We start from the raw sequence: 26,422 nt of genomic DNA on the forward strand, positions 1-26,422 counted from the left end.
CCTGCCCCCAGCACAGCCCCGCAGGCAGCACACAGCCACGCCCACAGCCCAGTCACTCTTGAGTGACCGCTGCCTGTGGAGCCTTGGTCACGCCTGTTGCTGACGTCACGTCAATTTCCAGAATCTGGAAATTGACATGACGTCGACGGAAATTAGCGGTGGCTGCAGCCTGGGGGTCACGTGACCCGGACTCAGCCGCTTCCATAGCGCCGCTCACAGGCAAAAACGGCAACAGAAGGTATTTACACAATTCATTAGGGGCCCCGGGGGGATACATTGGGGGGTTAACTGAAAGTGGACAACCCCTTTAAGGCCACTGGGCATTAGTCGTGTAGGGAAGTTGGAAAAATGATCTTGGGAACTGGAACCAGACAGCTGGTCTTCCACAGCATTGGTACCCTTTGTAATTGTAGGCTCCAGTTAAAAAGGAACTGGAAGACAGAATACAGTTGGTTTGTGCTCGCTCTGAGGACCCGTGGACTGAGGCCATCAGGCCCAGCTGCTTTGCCAGTGACTAGTCTACTAAACTGTTTCCTCACATCGCTTGGGGAGACAGTGAAAGCTGACACTTTATCCCCCAATGTCAATGCCGATCGTTCCCTGCTCCATCCCCATTCCTGATGATGCTGCGCATGCGTTGGTGGAAGTAAGTAATGTAAGCCCTAAGTACTAGACGATGACTTGACATAAACGTGCACTGAAGCGTTCCCACAATCTGACCTTTTAAAATATATAAATAGGAAGAGAAAATGCGGCAGCACTCACCCATCTGTGGTCCAAAACTTTATTCAGTACATGAAAAGGTACAGCTTTGCGGTCCGAGGGAGTGCAGGTGGACGGGAGGTGAGCAGGTAAACGACGATGGCCGTTTTGCGCTGATCCAAGCGCTTCTACGGGTCCCGGACCACAGATGGGTGAGTGCTGCCGCATTTTCTCTTCCTATTTATACGTTTGCATCTGCTTTCCATGCGAGCACCCCCTGCACTGAAGTCAGCCTGTCATCACTCACCGCTGTTGATCTACCGAAAGGAGTAAGGCTGTGCAGCCCAACTGTTTTTCTTTTGTGTTTGACCTTTTAAAATGTTGGATGTTCTAGATACATCTTTTTGCTTGTTATTGGGAGGATGAGGCTACATATGAACACCTTTGGCCAGCTTCTTGCTCTGACTAGATGGAAGAACATTACCACATGACACCACGTCACTTCTGGAATTGTCAGTTCAGCCTCCGCTTTATACTTGGATAAATAGTTACATTGCCCCATTTCTTTTCGCCATTATTTATTCTGGTGACAACACTACAATAGCTGTCAGCAAAGCTTACATGAGGCCATATCCCCCAGAGCCAGTAATGTGGTCATGTTGCATTGCAAGGTACTTTGTGTGGTTTTCATCCACTGTGCACAAAGAAGGTGTCCACTTCTCACCATATAAATAGGTAGCTCCTGTAATATTACAAATGAGAGTAAACAATATTTCTGTGTCGTACAAGGAAATAATTAGTGTGCTGGCACCAGTAATCTCTACATTACACCCAAGCCCTGCAGGTTTCCGAGAGAGGCCACATAACTGGGCCCTGCTGAGACTCCAATATCTCTTCTAAGATCAATGAAAACGTACTTTGCCTTTATTTGACTTGTATGCAAACTACACCTATACAAATATGAGACTTGATTGAAACTTCTCCTGGATTTCCTGCCTACACAAACATAGAATCGCTATGGAAACCTCAATGAAATAAAAACAGCATATTATTTTAGATCTGGTTAACCAGAAAGAAAAACCATAGCAGGAATTACTGACTCTTCCATAGCTGCCATGTCTTGGGTTGTAGTTTGGGTTTTTACATTTTCTTTCCACAATTAAGAAAATAAGATAATCTTTTGGGCAGCACCGATCAATGACTTGGCTTCCCCTGAGCATGGGTACAGTTCAGGGTCTCCCAGTCATGGCAAAGTGGCGCCCACGAAGAATGTTCAATGTTGGCAGATAGCAATGCTATCCTTTCAGTAATACACTTGTAGAAAGAGAGGGAAGTTCAGGAAGGTGCCATTGATTGATTGTATTGACTATTGATATGTACTAAGGCTTTTGAATATTGGGTTTGATATGAGAAGAATTATGACTGCTACGACCCATGACGGTTTGCTCCCATTAAGTGAACACACAACAGTTATCAGAACTTTAAAACTTTTATTGGGAAATATGCTCATAACATTTCCATCTTTTCCTTTGGGTAAATATTTTTGGTCGCAGCTTAAACCGGCAATATCTGCCAACAAATGGGGTGTAGGGAGATTACTGCCATCCGGTCTCCCGGGCAGGTATCTTCACCACCAACAAAAACTCCACCCTTCCGCAGCTGCAACTTAACCAACCTCTAACAAAAGGGGAGGGAGGGCGGGAAACAGGTCCGGGTCCTGGGATCGGATGACGCATCGGCGCTTCCCGGCGCCAAGAGCAGGGGATAAGCCCCACCCCCTCCGCGGGGAGTTAACCCCGTATTCATCCTGGGTTCACTCAAGGGGAGATATCATACAATACAGAGCGGGGGAGAGGCGCAGCAGTCAGGGGACAGCGGCATAAGCCGCAGTGTCCCTAAGACTGCTACGACCCATGACCGTTTGCTCCCATTAAGTGAACACACAACAGTTATCAGAACTTTAAAACTTTTATTGGGAAATATGCTCATAACATTTCCATCTTTTCCTTTGGGTAAATATTTTTGGTCGCAGCTTAAACCGGCAATATCTGCCAACAAATGGGGTGTAGGGAGATTACTGCCATCCGGTCTCCCGGGCAGGTATCTTCACCACCAACAAAAACTCCACCCTTCCGCCAAGGAGGAGCGACTATAGAGAGCTACGACCCCCCCCACGAATGCATCGCCTGAATCACCCCTTCTCTAATACCATTGAGGAAAATATCTAGGCCCGCCTCGTTCAAATGGACTCCGTCTGGAAGTAGAAAACCGGAATTGTCCCCTTCCAGCTGATGGTGCCGAACAACTACACCATTCTTAAATCTTACGAAACGTGATATCCTCTGGTTCAGCGTGCGTCTGGATCTCTCCATAGCATTCAATTCCCTGGCACCTCGCCAAACCAGCCTTGGGATAACCTCGGACCAGACTAGGCGCATCGACTGGAAGAAACTCAGGAACTTGTCCATGTCTGATCTGATCAGCGTAAGTAGTTCAGCCAACGGAGACGAAGCCAGGTCATTTCCTCCGGCATGGATAACCACAATGGTGGGGGATGAGGCCACCCGTGCAATGTGAACCACCTCCGGAAGAACTTGGGACCACATCATGCCTCTCAAGCCACGCCATAACACGTCGACATCGTTGAAGCCCAAGGATCGCCCTCCTGGGCACAATTCGGCGCGGCGAGCAGCCCAATAGATGTAGGAGTGACCCACTATCCAGACGCTGGGTCGCACCCCATCTAGGAATAAAATATACAGTTAGCGATAATCAATAACTCAACAACCCAAGGAAGTACCCCCAATGATACTGAAACTGTTCCGTATGTCATAGAACCGAGACCACTCAAACTTATAACAACAAGTCAGGCCTGATGTATCTAGTAAAGCAGCGGGATCTCCATCTACCCACCCTTTGAATCTCTGATTCAAGCAAACCCGCTCTAGATGCTTCTGTTGCTGCACCTATCCGAAATGAGTGCGTCCCAAATTCCGCCGCGGGCATTCCCACTCGTGACAATACGCGTCTCAATATAGCTAAAAATTGGCCCGACACTAGGGGAAGCCCATTCTCATGAATGAAAAGCTGGGAACCATCCTTTCTCACCCGCATGTATTCCTTTATTAACACTAATGGGCAGATGTCCTTGTTGATGGCAAATATTGGGAACCAAGTTCCCCTACCTTCCTGATCAGTTTTGGACTTAGGCTACGTTCACATTAGCGTTGCGCACCGGTGCGTCGGCGACGCAACGCACGACGCACAAAAAAACGCGTGCGTCGTTTTTTGACGAAAATCGGACGCACGAAAAATGCAACTTGTTGCATTTTCTTGCGTCCGACGCTAGCGTCGGAAACGACGCACGTGTCGAAAAACGCTACCAAAAAAAGCACGCGTCCCCTATGTTAAACATAGGGGCGCGTCGCCGCTGCGTCGCCGACGCAACAGCGACGCACATTAGCGGAACGCTAATGTGAACGTAGCCTTACATATTCTAATCCTAATACCATCCTCACAAATTAGTATGTCTTCCCGCCTGAGGCCTCCCGGTTTATTCAGAGCCGTAGGTACAATCTCACTGACCCGCATGGCCCCAAAGAATGCTAGGCCAAAAGCCGCTGATATTAGCGCAGCCTCGTATTTAGAATCGCACACAGATTCCGAAGCCTTAACCAAGCTCACTAGCAAATCGAAGGATATAGGACGCCTGTTATCACCATGTTTATCCGCTCGTCGCCAACCTTTCAATAACTGACTGACTAGGAAATGTTTCGTGGAATCTGGCCAACCTCGCAGCTTGAAATGGAACGCTAATGCAGACACACGGTTGCGCGCTACTGAGCCCGACACCCCTATGGCCTGCATTTTGGATAGAAATGCCATTGTCACCTGCATTCGAGCCTCCTCCGAAGACCCCACTGGTTTGCCGTCTGCTAAAAATACTATATAAAAGGGTGCACTCTAGCTGTTTAAGAAATATGAATCAAAGGTGTGCAGAGCCAAGTCCAATAACATCGATATAGAACAAGACGAGGAAAAGAATGGACTATAGAAAGGCCCGCACAACCAAATGTAGTAGAAAAATACAATATCGTTTATTAAACACCACAACAAAAAATATTAAAACCATTTAAAATACAACACATGTTGTGTGTTGTGGGGTGTTTTTGTACATGGTGTTGTATTTTAAATGGTTTTAATATTTTTTGTTGTGGTGTTTAATAAACGATATTGTATTTTTCTACTACATTTGGTTGTGCGGGCCTTTCTATAGTCCATTCTTTTCCTCGTCTTGTTCTATGCCGTCTGCTAAAAGACACCACTCCTCCCACGCCTTACCATAGGCTTTCCAGGTTGATGGAGCTATCGATGAGCGTATTAATGGCATCAGGTCCCCAGGACATCCCAGATCGAATGTAGGCAATCCACCTCCTCCAAGGGCTCCTGAAGGCGCCGTCCCAGTAAATCCTGCGAGTAAAAGCCAGTTAATACACCAGACACACTCTCATTGCTGACGGTTAGTGCATTTGCTTTAAGCCAAACATTAAACGTTAAACATCTCAATACTATGAACCTAATTAGGTCTAGAACCTGCGGTGAAGGAGATGCTAGGTAGTTAATGGCATGCGCCCCACCAACGGATTGAAGATGCAAGCGAATGCGCTTATTGGCCAATTGAGGACCCCTGATGTCCATGGCGACTGCCACGGGGACAAGCTCGATCAAGGTAGCCTCTACGTTCCACTTCCTGGAAACCCAGAAAGCAGGCCAATTCGAAGCACACAGTTTGTTACCAAAGCGAACCCGGAAACCCGTGTTGCTTGACACTGTAAAAAACAAACCCATGTCCACGTTAGAGCATTCTGTCTCCTGAAAGCAAGTCCTACCATTGTAATCACTGAGGAACAGCTTCCATGTGTTTAAATCAGAACGTAGGTGTGCTGTAATCCTGATTCTATGATGACGCTGTTTCACTCCTCTCGTGGCTATCATCAATCTGCGTGAGAAGATCCTGCCCGCTGGCATGACCCTACAGGCAAAATTTAAGGAACCAAGCAGCGACTGCATTTGCGTTAGTGTTACCTTACCAACCGAAATACATCCGCTGATGAGATCCAGCAGCTTGTCAATTTTCTCCTTCGGTAACCTAAATTCCATGGCGACCGAGTCGATTTCGATCCCGAGGAATGTGATCACTGGTACTGGCCCTATCGTCTTCTCAGGGGAAAGTGGGACCCCGAAATGTGCCATGGCATCTTTGAATTGGGCAAGGGCTGCGGCACATACATCTGAGCCCGCTGGCCCAACGATCAAAAAATCATCAAGATAGTGAGTGATGGCGGTTAGCCGGGTGATCTTGCGAGCGACCCATTCCAAAAATGTGCTAAATAACTCAAAATAAAAACAGGAAATTGAACACCCCATGGGAAGACGTGTCGTAATAGTATAGGTCCTCAAATTTAGCCCCTAGTAAGTGGTGACAATCCGGATGTACCGGAAGCAGCCGGAAAGCAGATTCTATGTCCGACTTGGCCATAAGGGCCCCCGGGCCAGCATTTCTGACGAAGTCAACCGCTTTGTCAAAGGAAATATAAGTGACGGCTGTTTCATCACTGGGGATACCATCGTTGACCGACATGCCCTTGGGGTATGAGAGATGATGAATTAATCGATATTTACCTGACTCTTTTTTGGGAACTATACCCAGGGGTGAAACCCGTAAGTTAGGGAAAGGGGGGGAATTGAAAGGACCACGAAAACGACCCAACCTGATTTCCTTCCCCAGCTTTTCTGCTAATATGTTAGGTAATTCCCTCGCTGATTGTAAATTAGGGGCTGATTGTGGCTCGGGTGACCAATTAAACGGGATGAAAAAACCGTAGGAGAAACCGAAACGCAGTTGCCCCGCGGCCGATTTATTGGGGTATTTGTCCAGCCACGGCCCCATTCTTCCTACGCTCACCGGCGTCGTTAACCTCGCCTGTAGGGGGGTTTTTCCCGGAGATAGCTTTTTGGGGCGGACGTGTGCATTTTGCCACTGGGTGGGGACCTCCGCACGATGAACACTCATGTAACATAGTAACATAGTAACATAGTTAGTAAGGCCGAAAAAAGACATTTGTCCATCCAGTTCAGCCTATATTCCATCATAATAAATCCCCAGATCTACGTCCTTCTACAGAACCTAATAATTGTATGATACAATATTGTTCTGCTCCAGGAAGACATCAAGGCCTCTCTTGAACCCCTCGACTGAGTTCGCCATCACCACCTCCTCAGGCAAGCAATTCCAGATTCTCACTGCCCTAACAGTAAAGAATCCTCTTCTATGTTGGTGGAAAAACCTTCTCTCCTCCAGACGCAAAGAATGCCCCCTTATGCCCGTCACCTTCCTTGGTATAAACAGATCCTCAGCGAGATATTTGTATTGTCCCCTTATATACTTATACATGGTTATTAGATCGCCCCTCAGTCGTCTTTTTTCTAGACTAAATAATCCTAATTTCGCTAATCTATCTGGGTATTGTAGTTCTCCCATCCCCTTTATTAATTTTGTTGCCCTCCTTTGTACTCTCTCTAGTTCCATTATATCCTTCCTGAGCACCGGTGCCCAAAACTGGACACAGTACTCCATGTGCGGTCTAACTAGGGATTTGTACAGAGGCAGTATAATGCTCTCATCATGTGTATCCAGACCTCTTTTAATGCACCCCATGATCCTGTTTGCCTTGGCAGCTGCTGCCTGGCACTGGCTGCTCCAGGTAAGTTTATCATTAACTAGGATCCCCAAGTCCTTCTCCCTGTCAGATTTACCCAGTGGTTTCCCGTTCAGTGTGTAATGGTGATATTGATTCCCTCTTCCCATGTGTATAACCTTACATTTATCATTGTTAAACCTCATCTGCCACCTTTCAGCCCAAGTTTCCAACTTATCCAGATCCATCTGTAGCAGAATACTATCTTCTCTTGTATTAACTGCTTTACATAGTTTTGTATCATCTGCAAATATCGATATTTTACTGTGTAAACCTTCTACCAGATCATTAATGAATATGTTGAAGAGAACAGGTCCCAATACTGACCCCTGCGGTACCCCACTGGTCACAGCGACCCAGTTAGAGACTATACCATTTATAACCACCCTCTGCTTTCTATCACTAAGCCAGTTACTAACCCATTTACACACATTTTCCCCCAGACCAAGCATTCTCATTTTGTGTACCAACCTCTTGTGCGGCACGGTATCAAACGCTTTGGAAAAATCGAGATATACCACGTCCAATGACTCACCGTGGTCCAGTCTATAGCTTACCTCTTCATAAAAACTGATTAGATTGGTTTGACAGGAGCGATTTCTCATAAACCCATGCTGATATGGAGTTAAACAGTTATTCTCATTGAGATAATCCAGAATAACATCCCTCAGAAACCCTTCAAATATTTTACCAACAATAGAGGTTAGACTTACTGGCCTATAATTTCCAGGTTCACTTTTAGAGCCCTTTTTGCCCTTTGTCTATATTTGCAAAGCCCATAGAACTTACAGTGCCCTTCATTAAATAACCAGCACGAACCTGGTCTACGAATGGCTGTTGCTGCTGCGTTGTTGTTGGACCCGGCAGCGGGCCCGTGAAAGGATTGGGTTGATTTCTGAGCCATCATCAGGCGGAGCCACGAATCCGTGGCTTTCATACCCCAGCCCAATTGAGGATTGGCGGCCAATCGCCGGCGGAAATCTTCATCATATTTCCACCATGCTGATCCCCCGTGGGCCTTATAGGAATTATAGATACTATCTAAGTATATGAATAGCTCCGAGCACCTTTCGGGGTGCTTTTCCCCCACAACGCATACCAAGACCGTCTCTCTCTGTCAACCGTGTGCTGGTCCGTGGAAACCAGAGACCATATGTCAATGAAATCATTGGCCCAAATTTGTTCCTTGATGTCGCTATCCAAGTGGGCCCCTAAGGGCGGGACACCACAAAATAGGCCATCCTTGTACACATCTGGGCGGGGAGGAGGAGGCAGCCTGCAGAATCCCGCTGGTTGTAGCAATTTTGGATTGACATAAATCCTGTTTCCTGTAGTTGCGTTGGCTATTGTGTCTGAAAGGTTGGTGTTTGCTCTCTCCCCTCCCCATGCCCCGATAAAGGGGTACTCACCAATCGGTGCACCGGTATCCGGACCACTTGCTTCCCGTGCCACAGGAGTCATCGGGCCTTGCCGCTCCATGCGGTGTATGGACCTACGATGAGAAGACTCCTGCCTGTGTGACCTGCCTAAAGAGCTACCTGATGAAGAAGGCGAGCGCCACCGCGAGGCTCTAGACCGTCTACTACGCCGGCTGGACCTAGATCTATACGAGCGCCGTTTGCTAACATGACGATCGCGCTTCCTACGCCCGCTTCTGCGATGCTCTCTGGGGGATGCCGATGATGACGATGATGATCTGCGCGCGGAGCGGATACCCGCACTCTGTCTATTGTCCAGAGCCGGGGTGCCAGCACCCTGAATTGAGGCCCGAACACTGGTTGCTATCAGTGATCGTGACGCTGGTGCGACCTGGTGTTCAACTACTGCCGCCTGAGAGGGAGTAATTTGCCCGCCCGGTATTTGCGAATACGGGGTACTAAAAATGAGTGGGTAAGGTGGAAACTGTGATTCTCCCCCTGTAATAGCCTGGGAGTAGGCACTATGCTGACCTGTTGCTAGTATTATGTGAGGTGAAACCATATTCTGCTGCGCTACGGCTGCCGTGTCCGTGTTCCTATCAGTATTGGCAATAACATCCCCCACGTTCCTTGAAAGTGGAGGAATACCTCCCTGCGGAGCCTCAGTCTCCCTTCCTGCCGTCCCTGAGTCCTGTGATGAAGCAGACGTTCCCTGTGCCCCCCCCCATGTTGTTTCCTACTAAGTGCACAGCTCCGCCTAACAATGCTGGCACTTGCCGACCTGCACTCCCTCCTGTTATGCCCGGGGCAGAAGGGGGGATGCAGCTTATAACGCTCGTTGCTGACCCCTGTGTCTCCCCCACCTGCTGCGACGCGCTCCCTCCAGTCTCCCTGGCGCCCAAAGCAGAAGAAGCGCGCGCACGAGAGCTGCGCGCGCTCTTCCTTGAATAAACTGGCGGGCTCAGCCGTGCCGGAGGCCGGGTGGCTCTGCGAGAGCGCCGACCCTCCGGCGGCACCGCCTGCACCATGGCAGGGAAGGAGTCGCTCCCGGGCAGCAAAGCTGCTAACCAAGCGCTTCCTTCCCTGCCGATCCTCTCCCTCACCGCACTCTCCAGCGGGTCCATGATGCCGGCAGCCCAAACAGGTCCGGGTCCTGGGATCGGATGACGCATCGGCGCTTCCCGGCGCCAAGAGCAGGGGATAAGCCCCGCCCCCTCCGCGGGGAGTTAACCCTGTATTCATCCTGGGTTCACTCAAGGGGAGATCTCATACAATACAGAGCGGGGGAGAGGCGCAGCAGTCAGGGGACAGCGGCATAAGCCGCAGTGTCCCTAAAGTTACAAGTTTGTAGTTTCAATTCAGTTTTCCAACGATGCACAAAATTTACTAAATGGCATCTGTATCTTAATAAATTTGTCGATGCTAAAGGGTTTTTCAAGGACATAGCTATTGCCATAAAATAGTACCCAGAGTTCTCCCTTCTGGCCATTGTTTACTGTTATGTAGTGATGGATCTTTTATCATTTTATAGAATTGCCTGTGTTTTGTTCATTCTGGACAACCCCTTTAAGTCTGACACATCGCCTTATTAATACCCCATGAACCGTTCCACTTTTTTTCATGTTACGCCCACAAACTTAAATGTATTTTATTGGGATTTTATGTGATATGCCAATGCAAAATAGCAAGTATTCGTGAAGTGTAAAGGAAATGATACATGGTTTTCTAATTATTTTAAAACTATAAATCTGAAAATTGTGAGGTGCAGTAGTCTGAGATCCCTAAATAAAATCATGAATAACCAGCTGTATCCAGAAGTCACATAATTGAGTCCACCTGTGTGTAAATTATTCTCAGGATAACTACTGCTGTTCTGTGAAGGCCTCAGAGGTTTGTTTGAGAACATTAGGGATGAAACAGCATCTTGAAAACCAAGGAACCCACCAGACAGGTCAGCGATTAAGTTGTGTAAACGAGGAAAGCAGGGTTGGGTTGTACAAAAAAAATTGTCATAGCTCTGAACATCTCACAGAGCACGGTTCAAACCATCATCCAAAAATGGAAGGACTATGGCACAACTGCAAAACTATGAAGTCATGCCCGTCCATTTAACCTGACATCCTGAGCAAGGAGAGTAGCAATTAAAGAAGCAGCCGAGAGGCCCATGGTCACTCTGAAGAAGCTGCAGAGATCCGCAGCTCAAGTAGGAGAATCTGTCCACTGGATAACAATTAGGCCGGGGTCACACGGCCATCAATTCTCTCATGCCAGAGAATCGGGCTTATTATGCTAATTAAACTCTGTTCAAACTCTGTTAGAGTCTTATCAAAATGTCCTATTACTGTGCTACATGAGAGAATTGTAGCACAAGTGCAGAGAAGACGGAGAACTTAATTTCTTCAGCTTCTCCATTGTGTCTGTGCGCGCACATCAAACTGCACTCAGATGGTATCCGAGTGCAGTCCGATGTTTCATACGCAAACATAGACTTTTATGGGTGCACATGATTTGATCATCAGATGCACCTGCAGCATTCTTCGATTGTTTTCTGATGCTGAATCGGCATGATAAAAAAATGCAGCTCTGCACGGCCCCAGCATATAACATTGAGCAGAGTGCTATCCAATAAAATATTGAATAGGACTCAGATGTGTTATATATTAGTGTGAGTGAGCTCTTAGTCATATACTCCACAAATCTGGCCTTTATGGAAGAGTGGCAAGAAGAAAGCCATTTTTAAAAGCAAGCCATAAGAAGTCGCATTTGCAATTTTAAAAAAGCTATGTAGGGGGCACAGCTAGCATGTGGAAGAAGGTGCTTTGCTCAGATGACAAAATAGTAGAAGTTTTTGGGTAAATATAAAACGCTATGTGAGGTGCAAAACGAACATTGCACAACACCCTGAAAACACCATCCCCACCATCAAACATGGTGGTGGCAGCATCACGCTGTGGAGATGGTTTTCTTCAGCAGAAACGCTAGTCAGAGTGGATGGGGAAAAGTATGGAGCTAAATACATGGAAATCCTGAAGGAAAGCCTATTATAGGCTGCAAAAGACTTGAGACTAATTCACCATGCAACTGGACCAGGCCTGCCTCCAGGTTTTCGTGGGCTCTGGGTGAAAGAGTCTCAGTGTGCCCCTTTAACACATTCTACAATTCATGATGTACAGATAAGGCAGATAAATATAGGTATAGGATAATGCCAAAGATTTCACTTATTTCTTACATTACATCTGTGATATCTGTTATAAATTCTACAATAACTCAGAAACCAGTGAATCTTCACAACACACAGTGCGTGCTCTGGGGAATTCAGAAGTCTTTAGCCACATGTTTTAGAATGGACATTGTAGTCCTCTATACAGTATCATGGGCACCACATAGTCCTCCATACAGTATTATGGGCATCACATAGTCCTTCACACAGTATTATGGGCACTACACAGTCCTCCATACAGTATTAGGCTGCCGTCACACTAGCAGTATTTGGTCAGTATTTTACATCAGTATTTGTAAGCCAAAACCAGGAGTGGAACAAATAGAGAAAAAGTATAATAGAAACACGTCACCACTTCTGCATTTATCACCCACTCCTGGTTTTGGCTTACAAATACTGATGTAAAATACTGACCAAATACTGCTAGTGTGACGGCAGCCTTACAGGCACCACAAAGTGCTCCATTCAGTATAATGGGCCTCACATGGTGCTCCATACAGTATAATAGTCCATACATAGTCTTCTATATAGTATAATGGGCCCTACATTGATTCATAAAGTATAATGATGACCCTATATAATGTTCCATACCGTAAATTGGGCCCCATATATTGCTCCATACAGTATAATGGGCCTTATATATTTCTCTATACAGCATAATTGGTCCCACATTGTGTTCCATACAGTTTAATGGCCCCATATATTACTTCATACAGTATAATGGCCCACATTGTGCTACATACAGTATAATTGGCCCCATATATTGCTCCATACAGAATAATTCACCCCATATATTCCTTCATACAGTATAATCAGCCCCATATATTCATCCATACAGTATAATCAGCCCCATAATTTGTTCCATACAGTGTAATGGCCCCAGATAGTGATACATACAGTATAATGGGTCCCATATATTGTTCCATACAGTATATTGGCCCCACAGAGTAACTCTGCTGCCTCATTACAGTGAATGGATCCCTTAGGGAGTTTCATATGAATCACGTCCTTCCGAGATTTAGATGGAGACCTCGATGTAAGTGCTCAGCAAACAGTGCAGGATAAATGTGCTCCAAAATGTTCAACTCCATCCACAGAAAATGCACAAGTCCCAATACAGGGAAAGGGTCTTACGGGAAAGGGAAATATAGTGGTTTCCACGCTATTGGTAGTACAAAGGCTCTGGAAAGTGAAATGACTCCCCCAACAGAAATTCAGCAAATTCTGGACTCCCGAATCCAAATGGCCCTCTCCCTTCTGAGTTCCACAGTGTGCCTAAATCACATTTACCATCCACTTTTGGCATTTCTGTATCGATGAGAGCCTGCTTAATTTAGGGGGTCTATGTCTCCAGCTGCACGAGCTGGGCATAATGTACAGGTACTACAACATACTGGCAACTGTGATAGCAGGTTTGCAATTTTCACGCAGCAACATCCACTCCTGCTTGTTTCCGGAAAACACCCATGGTGTCAAATCATCACTACACCTGTATATAAATTCTCAAGGGGGTATAATTTCCAAAATGAGGTTACTTGAGGGCTGTATTCTACTCTTCTAGCACTTAGGGCCCCTCTATATGGAGTCCGCTAATTATTCTAGGAAAATCTGTGCTCCAGGAGGCAAATAGTGTTCCTTCCATCCCGAGTCTCGCCATGTGGAAGCAGTATTGTAAAGCTACATATGGGGTATTTCCACGTTCAGCAGAAATTGTGTAACAAATTTTGATGCCATTTTTACCCATTTCCAGAGTGAAAATGTAAAATCTGGGCTAAAACAAAATTTTTGTGGTAAAAATGTAATTATTTTTCTTCACAAATAAACCCAAAAAATATTGGCCTAAATTTACCACTAACGGGAAGTACAACATGTTATGAAATAAAGTCTCAGAATCAGTGGAATCTGTTGAAGCATTCCAGAGTTATTACCTCATAAAGTGACAATGGTCATAATTGTAAAATTAGGCCTGGTCATGAAGGTGAAAACAGGCTGGGTAGTGAAGGGGTTAGAGGTAACCTGTCACTGAAAAAGAAGTCCAATCTGCAGGCATCAAGTTATAGAGTAGGAGAACTGAGTAGATTGATATATACTTACGGTATAATTATTTGTGAGAAAAGATTCAGTATAGCATGTGCATTAATCGACTGAACTTCTTCTCTCTCCAGGATTGTCGGTCCTATCAGTGATTGACTGCGGTCTGTGTAAGCACACATGTACAAAGAAAGCTGTCAGTCAATAGTAGGACCTCCCATTGGACCAAAAATCCCAGAAAAAGCAGAGGATTATATTTTTAAAATGGGTTATACTGAATATTTTCTATCAATCCTTTTAGCTCCCCTCTTCTATAACCTTATGATTGCAGATTGGGCTGCATCTTTAAGGCAACAAGTTCTTTTTAATAAGATTAAAACCTTCTGAAGTTTCAAATGTTTTGTGAAAAAGAAAATATAATATGATAGCTCACATTTCACAGTTTGATAAATAACAGCAATTATAATAATCTCGTATCATTCATAAATATACAACTCTATATATAACTTTATTAAAATCATATAACTTTATAGAAATCATATTGTATGTACACTAGTTAATTATCAGTTCACTTTTTACGAATTGAGGTAAAACAATTACTTTGAAAATATTAATTCTGTGAACCCGCACAAACATCAGCTGTTTGTGTCCCCATCCCTTTATATGTAAAAAATACAAAAAGGTTTAAAATGAGACTAAGCAAACATTCTGCCAAAGTACTATGCCCAAAACCTTCACCCATTCATTAAGGGTGGTAGGACTGCTGAGTCCTGATTTTGAGACAAGAAAAACATATTTTATGGTAAAATCGTAAAGCCCACATCATTTTAACAGTTATTTTTGTTGTGCATTCCTTATTTTAGACTTTTAAACCCACAAAATATAGGGAAAGTATATATAATGGCCATTTGTTTCCCTGCAAAAATGGGTAATGGCCATTTTTATTTCGTATAATTATGTGTTACTGTGGAACTGTCAGTGCTTCTTTTCCCTCAACTCTTGTACATGCATTATAAAAAATATGTGTATGTATTTATGTATATATATATATATATATATATACACACACACACACAAATACTGTATATTAGTATGTTAGTGTACAGAAATATATGTTTACGTATATCACACAACGTGTGTGCATTATACAGTGAATGTGAAAAGTCTACACATCCCTGTTAAAATGCCAGGTTTTGTCATGTAAAAATATAACATGAAGAATAATTTGAGAACATTTTCCTCCTTTAATATCACCCATATTCTGTACAAATCCATGGAGAAACAAACTGAAATCATTTTCAGGGGAAAAATAATGAAACTAAAATAATGTGGTTGCATAAGTGTGAACACCCTCTCATAATTGGGGAAGTGGTTATGTTCAGAATTAGCCAATGACATTATAAATAGTAGTCAGTACACAGCTGCCTAAGGCCATGTTCACACGATCCTTTTTTTCATGCGGAATTGCCGCGATTTTCCCGCAGCGGTTCCGCAGCTGTTTTCCATGCAGGGTACATTACATTGTACCCTATGGAAAACAGGAACTGCTGTGCCCACAATGCGGAAAATAAAAAAAAAAGCCGCGCTGAATAGCTGCGGGAAAAAAGAAGTACCATGTCACTTCTTTTTTCGGAGCCGCAGCGGTTCTGCACCCATTGACCTCCATTGTGAGGTCAAACCCGCAGTAAAACCCGCAGATGAAAAAAATATCTGCGGGTTTTACTGCGGTTTGTGGTGCAGAACCGCTGCAGCAGGAAGTGCGGGGAAGCAGGCGGAAGTGCGTGGGCGGAGTGTGGCTGCCCCCCCGTGCTCCGATCCCGCCCCCCGTGCTCCAATCCCACCGCCCCGTGCTCCGATGCCCCCCCAGTGCTCCGATGCCCCCCCCGTGCCCTAATCTCCCCCCCTTATACTTACCCGGCGTCCCGGTGTCCGTCCGGCCGTCTTCTCCCTGGGCGCCGCCATCTTGCAAAATGGCGGGCGCATGCGCAGTGCACCCGCCGAATCTGCTGGCCGGCAGATTCGTTCCAAAGTGCACTTTGATCACTGAGATATGTCAGTGATCAAAATAAAAAAATAGTAAATGACACCCCCCCCCCCCCCTTTGTCACCCCCATAGGTAGGGACAATAAAAAAATTAAGAATTTTTTTTTTTTTTCCACTAAGGTTAGAATAGGGTTAGGGTTAGGGGTAGGGTTAGGGGTAGGGTTAGGGGTAGGGTTAGGGTATTTTCAGCCATTTTAACCCTAAAAAACTTCCTAGAAAACACACAGACTCTGCATAGAAAACTGCATAAAAAAAAGGATCAAAAAAAGGATCAAAAAACGCATCAAAAAAGGACAAAAAAAGGACCAAAAAAAGGACCTGCGTTTTCTGCCAAGAGCTGCAGTTTTTTAAAAAACAGTCCTGAAAAAAAAAGGATGGAAATCAGGAACGTGTGAACATACCCTAATACATACACTGTAACAGGCTGGGTAGTGCAATTACTGTGGCGGGGCCCAAGGATAGCCTGGACGGGCGTATCTAGGAGCCTCACCTAATCCGACCTCAGATACATAGCGACATAAGATACTGTGATCAGAGGAGAGACAAAGGAGGTGGACCAGGTGCTACACCAGGATTGACCTTGAGTAGATGGCAGTTGACCCCCTAGGGATTGGTAGCTGGGACGGCCCAGAGGAAGGTACAGTAGATGCAGGCAGACGCTGTAAGAACACGGTAACCACGGATGCAGATGGGATCAGCTGATGTACAGATCTGCACTAGCAGGTGTGGCTGGACCAGCTGAAGTAGAGATGAGCACTGGCAGGTGCAGCTGGTCCGGCTGATGTAGAGATGAACGGTAGTTAGCCAGGCTGGTGGGCACGGCTGATAGACAGGCAGGTATACAGGAATACGAATACTGGATCTGAGAACTAACAAAAGTGTTTAGGAACAAATGTACGATGTTGCACAGGCACCTCCATGCTGGAGGAGGTGCCTTAAATAGTAAGTGTCCTCCAGCAATTGGTTGGAGGCACTTTTAGGAGGACTCCCTTGGCCCCTGTAAGAGAGGGAACGTGTGCACGCACCCTAAGCACAGTGCCCGGGGACCTGCATGTGGTGCGTGCACCCCGGACAGTTACAGACCTGGCAGAAGGAGATAGCGAATCCTAGCAAACTACTATATATTTTTTCATCTGTACCTGATGCGGTCGTGCCATGTGGGACACATGTTTTTCTGTCCGGTGTATTACAGATATTTTTAATTACTCCCATCTTTAGCTGCTTTTTTTCTCACCTATATACATTTGTATTTTTGTCTGCTATTGGATATGTGCAATAAAATTTGCATGATTTTTTCATGACAAACCCCCTTTTATTCTTTATTTGAATCTTTAATATATTTGTCTTCTCACAGCATGGTCTGATGATTCCTTTTGGGATTATCCTCGTGCTTAGATCATTTTTCTTCTTATTTGGTAGTATGTTTTAGGCCTGAGGGGTAAGTTCCATTAGGCCACGGTTGACATTTTTATAGGTTTATACATCTGGCAGAAGGAGATACTGTGAGTAGGCTTTGTGGCCTAAATGTGCTAATATGGTCTGCTGCATCTCTGGAATTGCTTCCCATTGAACACATCTGGGACATCATTGGTTTGCAATTGGAAAGGCACCTATCAGCAGACAATCTTAATTATGCCAAGCATGTAAGTATGCTGCTAATGAAGGGGGGGCAGGGTCGGCTGCTGTGGGTCAGAACCGAGTTTTCTTCATCCTGAAACCCCTCCTCTAAACAGGAATCTGACTTGTGTGTGTTGTGCTGTAGGATTGTTGTTCGGGAGCCCTTTTTACCTCTACGTCCATGGGACTGGATACAGCTGTACACACAATAGGAGACCTTGGGTCCGGTTCAACAGCTTGAGTCTTACTGCAAAATTCAGGTACATTTGGCTATGGCATAATGTATGTGTCAAGGGTTTACTGCAACAGAGAGTAACCAGAAGACCGCAGCGTTTGATTTCTCCTACCCCTGCACTGATTAGAAGCACTTCACCTTCTTATTAAATAGTGTGAATTTCTTTTGGCAATGCAGGGGTTAAACTGCTCAGTTGAGAGCTCCTGGAGCTTTAAGGCTTTCAGCTGTGCACTATTAGCCACTCCCATCTCTTATATAAACTAGGCCCTCGCTAGCACTCATTTTCAGAGGATAGCTTATGCTGAATGGCTGGAGGATCTTGTTGGTTATTATAGGAGAAGGCGTTTGGTGGGTCAATCTGTGACCGTTGCTAGGTTTTGAAGTTGTGATAATTTCCTTTCTTCTCCTACTTTGGTTTAACCCCATCCTTCACTTCCTGATGCATTCCTCTGTTATATGTCTGAGTATATTTGTATGTTTGGCATTTTTTTATACTCCTGTTCATATTACATTGTTAGTCCATTTTGATAGATGTTCCCTTTGCCTGGTGTACTAACAGTTCTTGCCTCGGTAACCTGACCTGGCCCCGCCTCAGCAGCTTCTGTTGGTACTGGGGACTTTTTGTTCGGAAGCCCAGCTTTCCTGAGGCTGGCCACCGTTACATATGGCTCTTCCTTGATTGAGCCCCTTCGTTTTAGGAAGGAACAAAACATGCGCTTCAATGCCTCTTCTGAGCCCTAGGCCCGGATAGCCCTGGGATATATGCTAGACTCTTAGTGCATTCTCTTGCTGGATATAATCTTGGTACTGTTAGGACCTATCGCAGCTTGTACTTGAACTTGAACATGCATACTGTCCGAGACTCTCACTGGCTGAACATTTCTGAACTTGACTGACTAGAAGCAGGAAGTGCTTCCCCTTACCTGCCCTAACCTGTCACCGTATATGGACTAATCCCAAATGTTCGCTATATGTTACCCAAACTGCTGCAGCTATATCCCTATGCCGTGTAATGGTTCCCCTATGGACAGACCTCCCCAATCCCCAAGAATGGCTTTGAAGTAAAACCTCCAGAAAATAGAGACACAAACTAGCCATGAGGATAAAATGCAAAAACTTTTCTGTACACATTAACTTTTCTTGACTCAATGTCTTCTTTTATTCCCCGACATGCCCCCACAGCAAATGATTTTCTTGCCTGACCATATAACTCTGCAATCAAAATAGAACTAATATCACACTCCATCACTTCTAAGACTCTTTGTTTTCCTTCATGCTGAAGATAGTTCTTAATGACATTGGCTCCTAATTTGTTCTGCAGTAGGACAACGACCCCAAACACACAGCCAGACACCTCCCTTGTGACATTGCATGATGGATAAATATCTGCACGAACTTATCAGCATTGAGGTCACCATTAATCATGACCGAATCCCCAGCTCCATTTGCTGAAATGCAGCCCTAAATTTCAAGGAACCTCCACCATAATTCACTGTTGCCTGCAGACACTTAGTACAGCACCATGGAATCAATGGGGCTATATAAATAATGATAATTACACTACTCTTCAGCCCTTCGATGAACAAACTGCTTCCTGTTAACGTCAAATATTTAAAAATTTGACTTATCAGTTCACAGCACCTGCTGCCATTTTTCTGCACTCCTGTTCCTATGTTTTAATGCATAGTTGTGTCATTTGGCTTTGTTCTGTGTTGAATGTGTGGCTTTTTTGGCTAAAATTCTTAAATGAATATCAATTCTGGCTAGATTTTTCAAAACAGTAGATGGGTTTAGTTGGGACACACGGGTTGCTGATAGTTCTTAGCTTATGGCACTGTTGGGCATCTTCCGATTTCAAAGAGAACTATGCATGATTGGTCTTTCATCTACTGCACTAAGTTTCCTCATCCTTGTATCTACAGTCTTTAACATTGCCCATTTCTTGGTGCGACTTCAAAGGAGCATGAATTTCACATCTTGAAATCCAAGTCTGGTTTAAAATCCTAGGCTCGGGGAAATCCTACCGATGCAGTATAACTACCTTGTTGTCTTATTGTTGTGCTCAGTCATTTCATGGTGTATGACATGTGATATGAAACTGTCTTCCACAACCTCACTGTTGCAGCAGTTTGGCTCTTCCTCACCCAGGTTGCTAATTGATGAACATAAATTAACACTCTAGTTTTGAAAGCATTTTTTTACAGCATTTTTCCACATCTGTCTAAAACTTTAGCATAGTACTGAATGTCGAATGGACCCTTATTGAAGGTGGATTATCTCATATATATTCACTTCTGAAAGCACTGCCTTTGGAAGTGAAATTAAAATATAGGGAATAGGAAATCATTACTGATAAGGCTCTTTCTCTTGACAGCACCACTACTGCAACACTCTCTCTCGGGGTAGCAATCAGGTCTACCTTACCTCTCTGAAACGTCTTCACTAGGCTTGAGCGAAATGGATTGGACAAATTCAAAAGTCACCGACTTTTGGCAAAGTCGGGTTTCATGAAACCCGACCCGATCCTAGTGTGGGATCGGCCATGCGGTCGGCGATCTTCGCGCCAAAGTCGCGTTTCGTATGACGCGCTTGGCGCCATTTTTTCAGCCAATGAGGGAGCGTAGGCAGAGTGATGACATAGGTCTTAGGGGCGTGGACGCCTATCGCCATCTTGTCGCTTGTGCGCTGTAGCGATTTGCAATGTGTAACACCAGCTTTTCTGTTCAGGGACGGAGGGGAGAGAGAGAGAGAGAGAGAGAGGAGAAAAAAAAAAATAAAAAAAATTACCCATTGACTTTGCATTGGGTTTCGCGTTTCAGTCGATCCCCGACTTTTCGCCATAATCGGCCGATTTCACTCGACTCGACTTTTGAGATAGTCGGGTTTCGCGAAACCTGACTCGGTCCTAAAAAAGTAAGTCGCTCAACCCTAGTCTTCACAGGTTATATATCCATAGCCATTTAAAAAAAATGTATAAAAATGGCTTAGCCTCTGACAGCCCTGTTTTAGAAGGCATAATGCTTATTTGACTGGCTTTTGGGGCTAGGAAACCAAAAAGCCTGGGAAGGAAAGGTAGCTCTCATTCTCCAGCCCGGGTCTTACTGCCTTTTAAAAGGCAGCTTGGTTGGCTTAGCATTGTTTGTTGTGATGGGACTGGAGAGAGACAGCTGGTAGATAGTCTGTACTGCAGCCAGAGAGGTTCCGGTCATACCAAGTTGGTGAGAACATTTTGAGTTACTTTGCCTTACCCAGAGGAAAGGACTGTTTTGCTTATTCATTTTTGCTGAAGAAAGGACTGCTTTGTAATTCATTTGTTCTGAAGACAGGCTGTTTTCATTTTGGAGCTGTAAAGTTTATGAAGGACAAACTTTATTCTTACGAGATTAAAATCCTATGCATATACAAGCAACAAGAGAGCTGAACCCATACAATGGTTTTATCTGTTTTTTTTTGTGATATGCAAAACAATGGGGGCGATTTTCTGTACACTTATCGGTGGGACCCTACATTGTATGTTGTACTATTTAAATTTGGCTTGTGCATCATAAAGACCTGTAATGGATCAAAATGTAGCTGTCATGTATTTGGCACCATAAATTCTGCTTGATGTGTCATCACCCGCTTCAGATGTTGTCTATTTTTTCATGCTTGTGGACTTGTTACTAAGTGGGGTTTCTTGTTCTTTTAGACTCCTCCATCTGATGCAAGAGTGTTGTGGACCGCCACAGTGGCATGTAAAAGTTTGGGCACCCCTGATCAAAACTACTGTTATTGGGAACAGTTAAGCAAGATGAAGATTATATGATCTCTAAAAGGGTTAAAGGGAATCTGTCATCCCAAAATTCGCCTATAAGCTAAGGCCACCGGCATCAGGGGCTTATCTACAGCATTTTGTAATGCTGTAGATAAGCCCCAGATGTAACCTGAAGGATAAGAAAAACAAGTTAGATTATACTCACCCAGGGGCGGTCCTGGTGCGGTCCGGTCGGATGGGCATCGCGGTCCGGCGCCTCCCATCTTCATATGATGACGTCCTCTTCTTTGTTTCCTGCCGTGGCTCCTGCGCAGGCGTACTTTATCTGCCCTGTTGAGTACTGCAGTGCACAGGCGCCGGAGAGGTCAGAGAGGCCCAGCCCCTGAGCACTGCAGTACTTTGAGCCCATCGGACCGGACCGCACGGGGACTGCCCCTGGGTGAGTATAATCTAATTGTTTTTCTTATCTTTCAGGTTACATCGGGGGCTTATCTTCAGCATTACTTTTTGCATTTTAGCCCCCAAAAATATATATAATTTTTTACATTTTACAAAGTACAAGAAGGAAAATGGGCCAATGCAAAAGTTTGGGCACCCTTCATGGTTAATACCTAGTAGCATCGTCTTTTGCAAGTGTCACAGCTTGTAAACACATTTTGTAGCAAGGCAATTTGTTTCAACTCTTGTTTGAGGGATTTTCATGTATTCTTCCTCGAAAAATTCTTTCAGTTCTGTGAGATTCCTTGCATGCACGGCTATTTTGAGGTCTAGCCACAGATTTTCAATGATGTTCAGATCAGTGGACCATGAGGGCCATTGTAAAACCTTCAGCTTTCGCCTTTTGAGGTCATCTATTGTGGATTTTGAAGTTTGTGTTTAGGATCATTATCCATTTGCACAATCTATCCTCTTTCCAACTTCAGCTTTTTACAGATGGTTTTATGTTTGTATCAAGATTTTGTTGAAATTTCATTGAATCCATTCTTCCATCTACCTGTGAAATGTTCTCCATGGAATTGGCTGTGTCACAACCTCAAAGCATGATTGATCCATCCCCATACTTAATGGTTGGCGAGATGTTCTTTTCCTGAAATTCTGTGCCCTTTTTTCTCCACACATAGCTTTGATCATTGTGGCCAAAGAGTTCTATTTTAATCTCATCGGTCCACAGGACTTGTTTCCAAAATGCATCAGGCTTGTTTAGATGTTCATTAGCATACTTCTGACAGGGAATTTTATGGTGAGGACGCAGTAGAGGTTTTCTTCAGATGACTCTTCCATGAAGGTCATATTTGTGCAGGTGTCTTTGAATAGAATAACAATGCCCCACAACTCCAGAGTCTGCTAAATCTTTCTGTAGGTCTTTTGCAGTCAAGGGAGGGATTCTGATTTGCCTCTCTAGTAGTGATGAGCGCGTGTACTCGCTCAGGTTTTCCCAAGCACGCTCGGGTGACCTCCGAGTATTTATGACTGCTCGGATATTTTGTTTTCATCACGGCAGATGAATGATTTACAGCTACTAGCCTGCTTGATTACATGTGGGAATTCCCTAGCAACCCCCACATGTACTCAGCCTGGCTAGTAGCTGAAAATCATTCAGCTGCCGCAAGGAAAACTAAATCTCCGAGCAGTCATAAATACTCGGTCACGCGAGCGTGCTCGGAAAAAAATGAGCAACGAGTACACTTGCTCGTCACTACTGTCTAGAAATCCTAGGAGTAGCTCTTACTGAAATTTTGCTTGGTCTTCCAGACCTTATCTTGACCTCCACTGTTCCTGTTAACTGCCATTTGGTAACTACATTTTAAACTGAGGAAATGGCAACTTGAAAATGCTTTGCTATTGTCTTATAGCCTTATCCTGCTTTGTGGGCCTCCACCATTTTTATTTTCCGAGTGCTAGGCAGCTGCTTAGAAGAACCAATGGCTGATATTTTTTGGCACAAGTTTCGAGGAAGATGGGTTTTATAAATCCGGGAAATTAGCATCACCTGGCTTTTCCTAACGATTACAGTGAACAAGCCTTATTAACTTTAACAGGCTAATCAAAATCTGAAACCTTGGTCAAAGTTATTCGAGCAGTCAAATCTCAAAGGGTGCCCAAACTCTTGCATCTGCATATTTTTCTTTTTGTAATGTTTACAATGCAAAAAATGATAATGTATTTGTTGTGCATATAATACAAAGGAAATGTGTCATCTTTAACTTTAGCCCTTTTAGTGATCATTTCATTTTCAACTAGCTTAATTGTTCACAATAAAGGTAATTTTGACCAAGGGTGCCCAAACTATTACATGCCACTGTATATCTATGTACACTACCGTTCAAAAGTTTAGGATGCAAATTGCCTCTTCAGAGAGAAAGAGGACTTAAACTCTATAGCGTCACCTGTTGGAAGTAGCGATCCTACAAGTCACAATCAACCCTTTAACGAGTCGTGCAATATGACTTAGGATAAAAGCCAAATCAGTATCTCAATTTGCAGACACGGTTTTTCGCGCTGTTGGCCCTTGTCAGTGCGAAGCATGAGAACTAATTTGGCTAGATGACAGGAAAGTTTAGGGTCACCCAGACAATTTTGTGTTTTCCATGAAAACTCATACTTTTATTAATCAAATGAGTTGCCATATGAATTGAAAATCTAGTCCAGACATTGACAAGGTTTAAAAAAAATTTTTTTAATTTGAAATAATAATTTTTTCCTTCAAACTTTGCTTTCGCCAAAGAATGCTCGCGTTGCAGCAATTGCAGCATTACAGACCTTTGGCATTCTAGCAGTTAATTTGCTGAGGTAATCTGGAGAAATGTCACCCCATGCTTCTAGAAGCCCCTCCCACAAGTGGTTTTCCCTTGATGGGCACTTTTTGCGTACCACACTGTCAAGCTGCTCCCACAACAGCTCAATGGGGTTGAGATCTGGTGACTGCGGTGGCCACTCCATTACAGGTAGAATACCAGCTGCCTGCTTCTTCCCTAAATAGTTCTTGCATAATTTAGAGGTGTGCTTTGTGTCATTGTCCTGTTGTAGGATGAAACTGGCTCCAATCAAGCGCTGTCCACAGGGTATGGCATGGCGTTGCAAAATGGAGTGATAGCCTTCCTTATTCAAAATCCGTTTTACCTTGTACAAATCTTTCACTTTACCAGCATCAAAACAACCCCAGACCATCACGTTACATTACCTCCACCATGCTTGACAAATGGCGTCAGGCACTCTTCTAGCATCTTTTCAGTTGTTCTGCATCTCACAGCTGTTCTTCTGTGTGATCCAAACACCTCAAACTTGGATTCGTCTGTCCATAACACGGTTTTCAAATCTTCCTCTGTCCAATGTCTGTGTTCTTTTGCCCATATTAATTTTTTCCTTTTATTAGCCAGTCTCAGATATGGATTTTTCTTTGCCACTCTGCCCTGAAGGCCAGCATCTCGGAGATGCCTCTTCACTGTAGATGTTGACACTGGCGTTTTGCGTGTACTATTTAAAGGGAACCTGTCACCCCCCTCAGGCGTTTGCAACTAAAAGAGCCACCTTGTGCTGCACTAATGCTGCATTCTGTCAAGGTGGCTCTTTTAGTTTTGCTCCCCGCACACGCTGAAATAAACGTTTATAAAATGCGCCCCTCATACCCTGAAATCGCCAGGGGGGCAGGTCTTTCCTTCCTAAGCCAGACGCCTCCCAGCCGTCGCTCCGGGCATGTGCGTGCCAGGCGCCGCCTCCTCTTGCTTTATTATCATCCCCGGCGCCTTCGTTGTAAGTTCGAAGGGCAGCGCAACTGCGCATGCCCGAAAAAAAAACTTAATGCACAGGCGCCGGGGATAATAATGAAGCTAGAGGAGGCGGCACCTGGCACGCACAGGCCCGGAGTGACGGCTACAAGGCGTCTGGCTTAGGAAGGAAAGACCAGCCTCCTTGGCGATTTCAGGGTATGAGGGGCGCATTTTATAAACGTTTATTTCAGCGTGTGCAAGGAGCATAACTAAAAGAGCCACCTTGTCAGAATGCGCATTTTTGCTGCACAAGGTGGCTCTTTTAGTTACAAACGCCTAAGGGGGGTGACCGGTTCCCTTTAATGAAGCTGCCAGTTGAGGACCTGTGAGGCGTTGATTTATCAAACTACACAATCTAATGTACTTGTCTTGTTGCTCAGTTGGGCAGCAGGGCCTCCCACTTCTATTTCTACTCTGGTTAGAGTCTATTTGTGCTCTCCTCTGAAGGGAGTAGTACACACCGTTGTAGGAAATCTTCAGTTTTTTGGCAATTTCTGGCATGGAATAGCCTTAATTTCTAAGAACAAGAATAGATTATCGAGTTTCATATGAAAGTTCTTTTTTTCTGGCTATTTTGATTGCTTAATGGAACCAATAATTGCAATGCTCCAGACTCTCAATTAGATCAAAGGAAGGTCAGGTTTATAGGTTCTCTAATCAGCCAAACTGTTTCTTCTTACACAGTTAGCAAACACAAAGTACCATAAGAACACTGGAGTGATGGTTGTTGGAAATGGGCCTCTATACACCGATGAAGATATTGCATTACAAACCAGACGTTTGCAGCTAGAATAGTCATTTACCACATTAACAATGTATAGAGTGTATTTCTGAATCATTTAATGTTGGCTTCATTTGAAAAAAACTGTGCTTTTCT

General features: G+C 44.6%; 1 protein-coding gene across 1 annotated transcript in view; it reads right to left on the bottom strand.

Moving 5' to 3' along the window:
• Nucleotides 1-2,206: 2,206 nt before the first annotated feature.
• PLEKHM3 (pleckstrin homology domain containing M3) overlaps nt 2,207-26,422 on the bottom strand; it is a 553,542-nt gene continuing 529,326 nt past the window's right edge. Inside the window, exons 11-12 of the mRNA XM_069733722.1 lie at nt 5,044-5,172; nt 2,207-3,445 (exon numbers count right to left, since the gene is read on the bottom strand). Coding sequence (XP_069589823.1) covers nt 3,445; nt 5,044-5,172 — 130 coding nt within the window. The 3' untranslated portion in view covers nt 2,207-3,444. The remainder of the gene's footprint in view (nt 3,446-5,043; nt 5,173-26,422) is intronic.

Source organism: Ranitomeya imitator, chromosome 7 (genome assembly GCF_032444005.1).
Source record: "Ranitomeya imitator isolate aRanImi1 chromosome 7, aRanImi1.pri, whole genome shotgun sequence".
Taxonomy (NCBI): domain Eukaryota; kingdom Metazoa; phylum Chordata; class Amphibia; order Anura; family Dendrobatidae; genus Ranitomeya; species Ranitomeya imitator.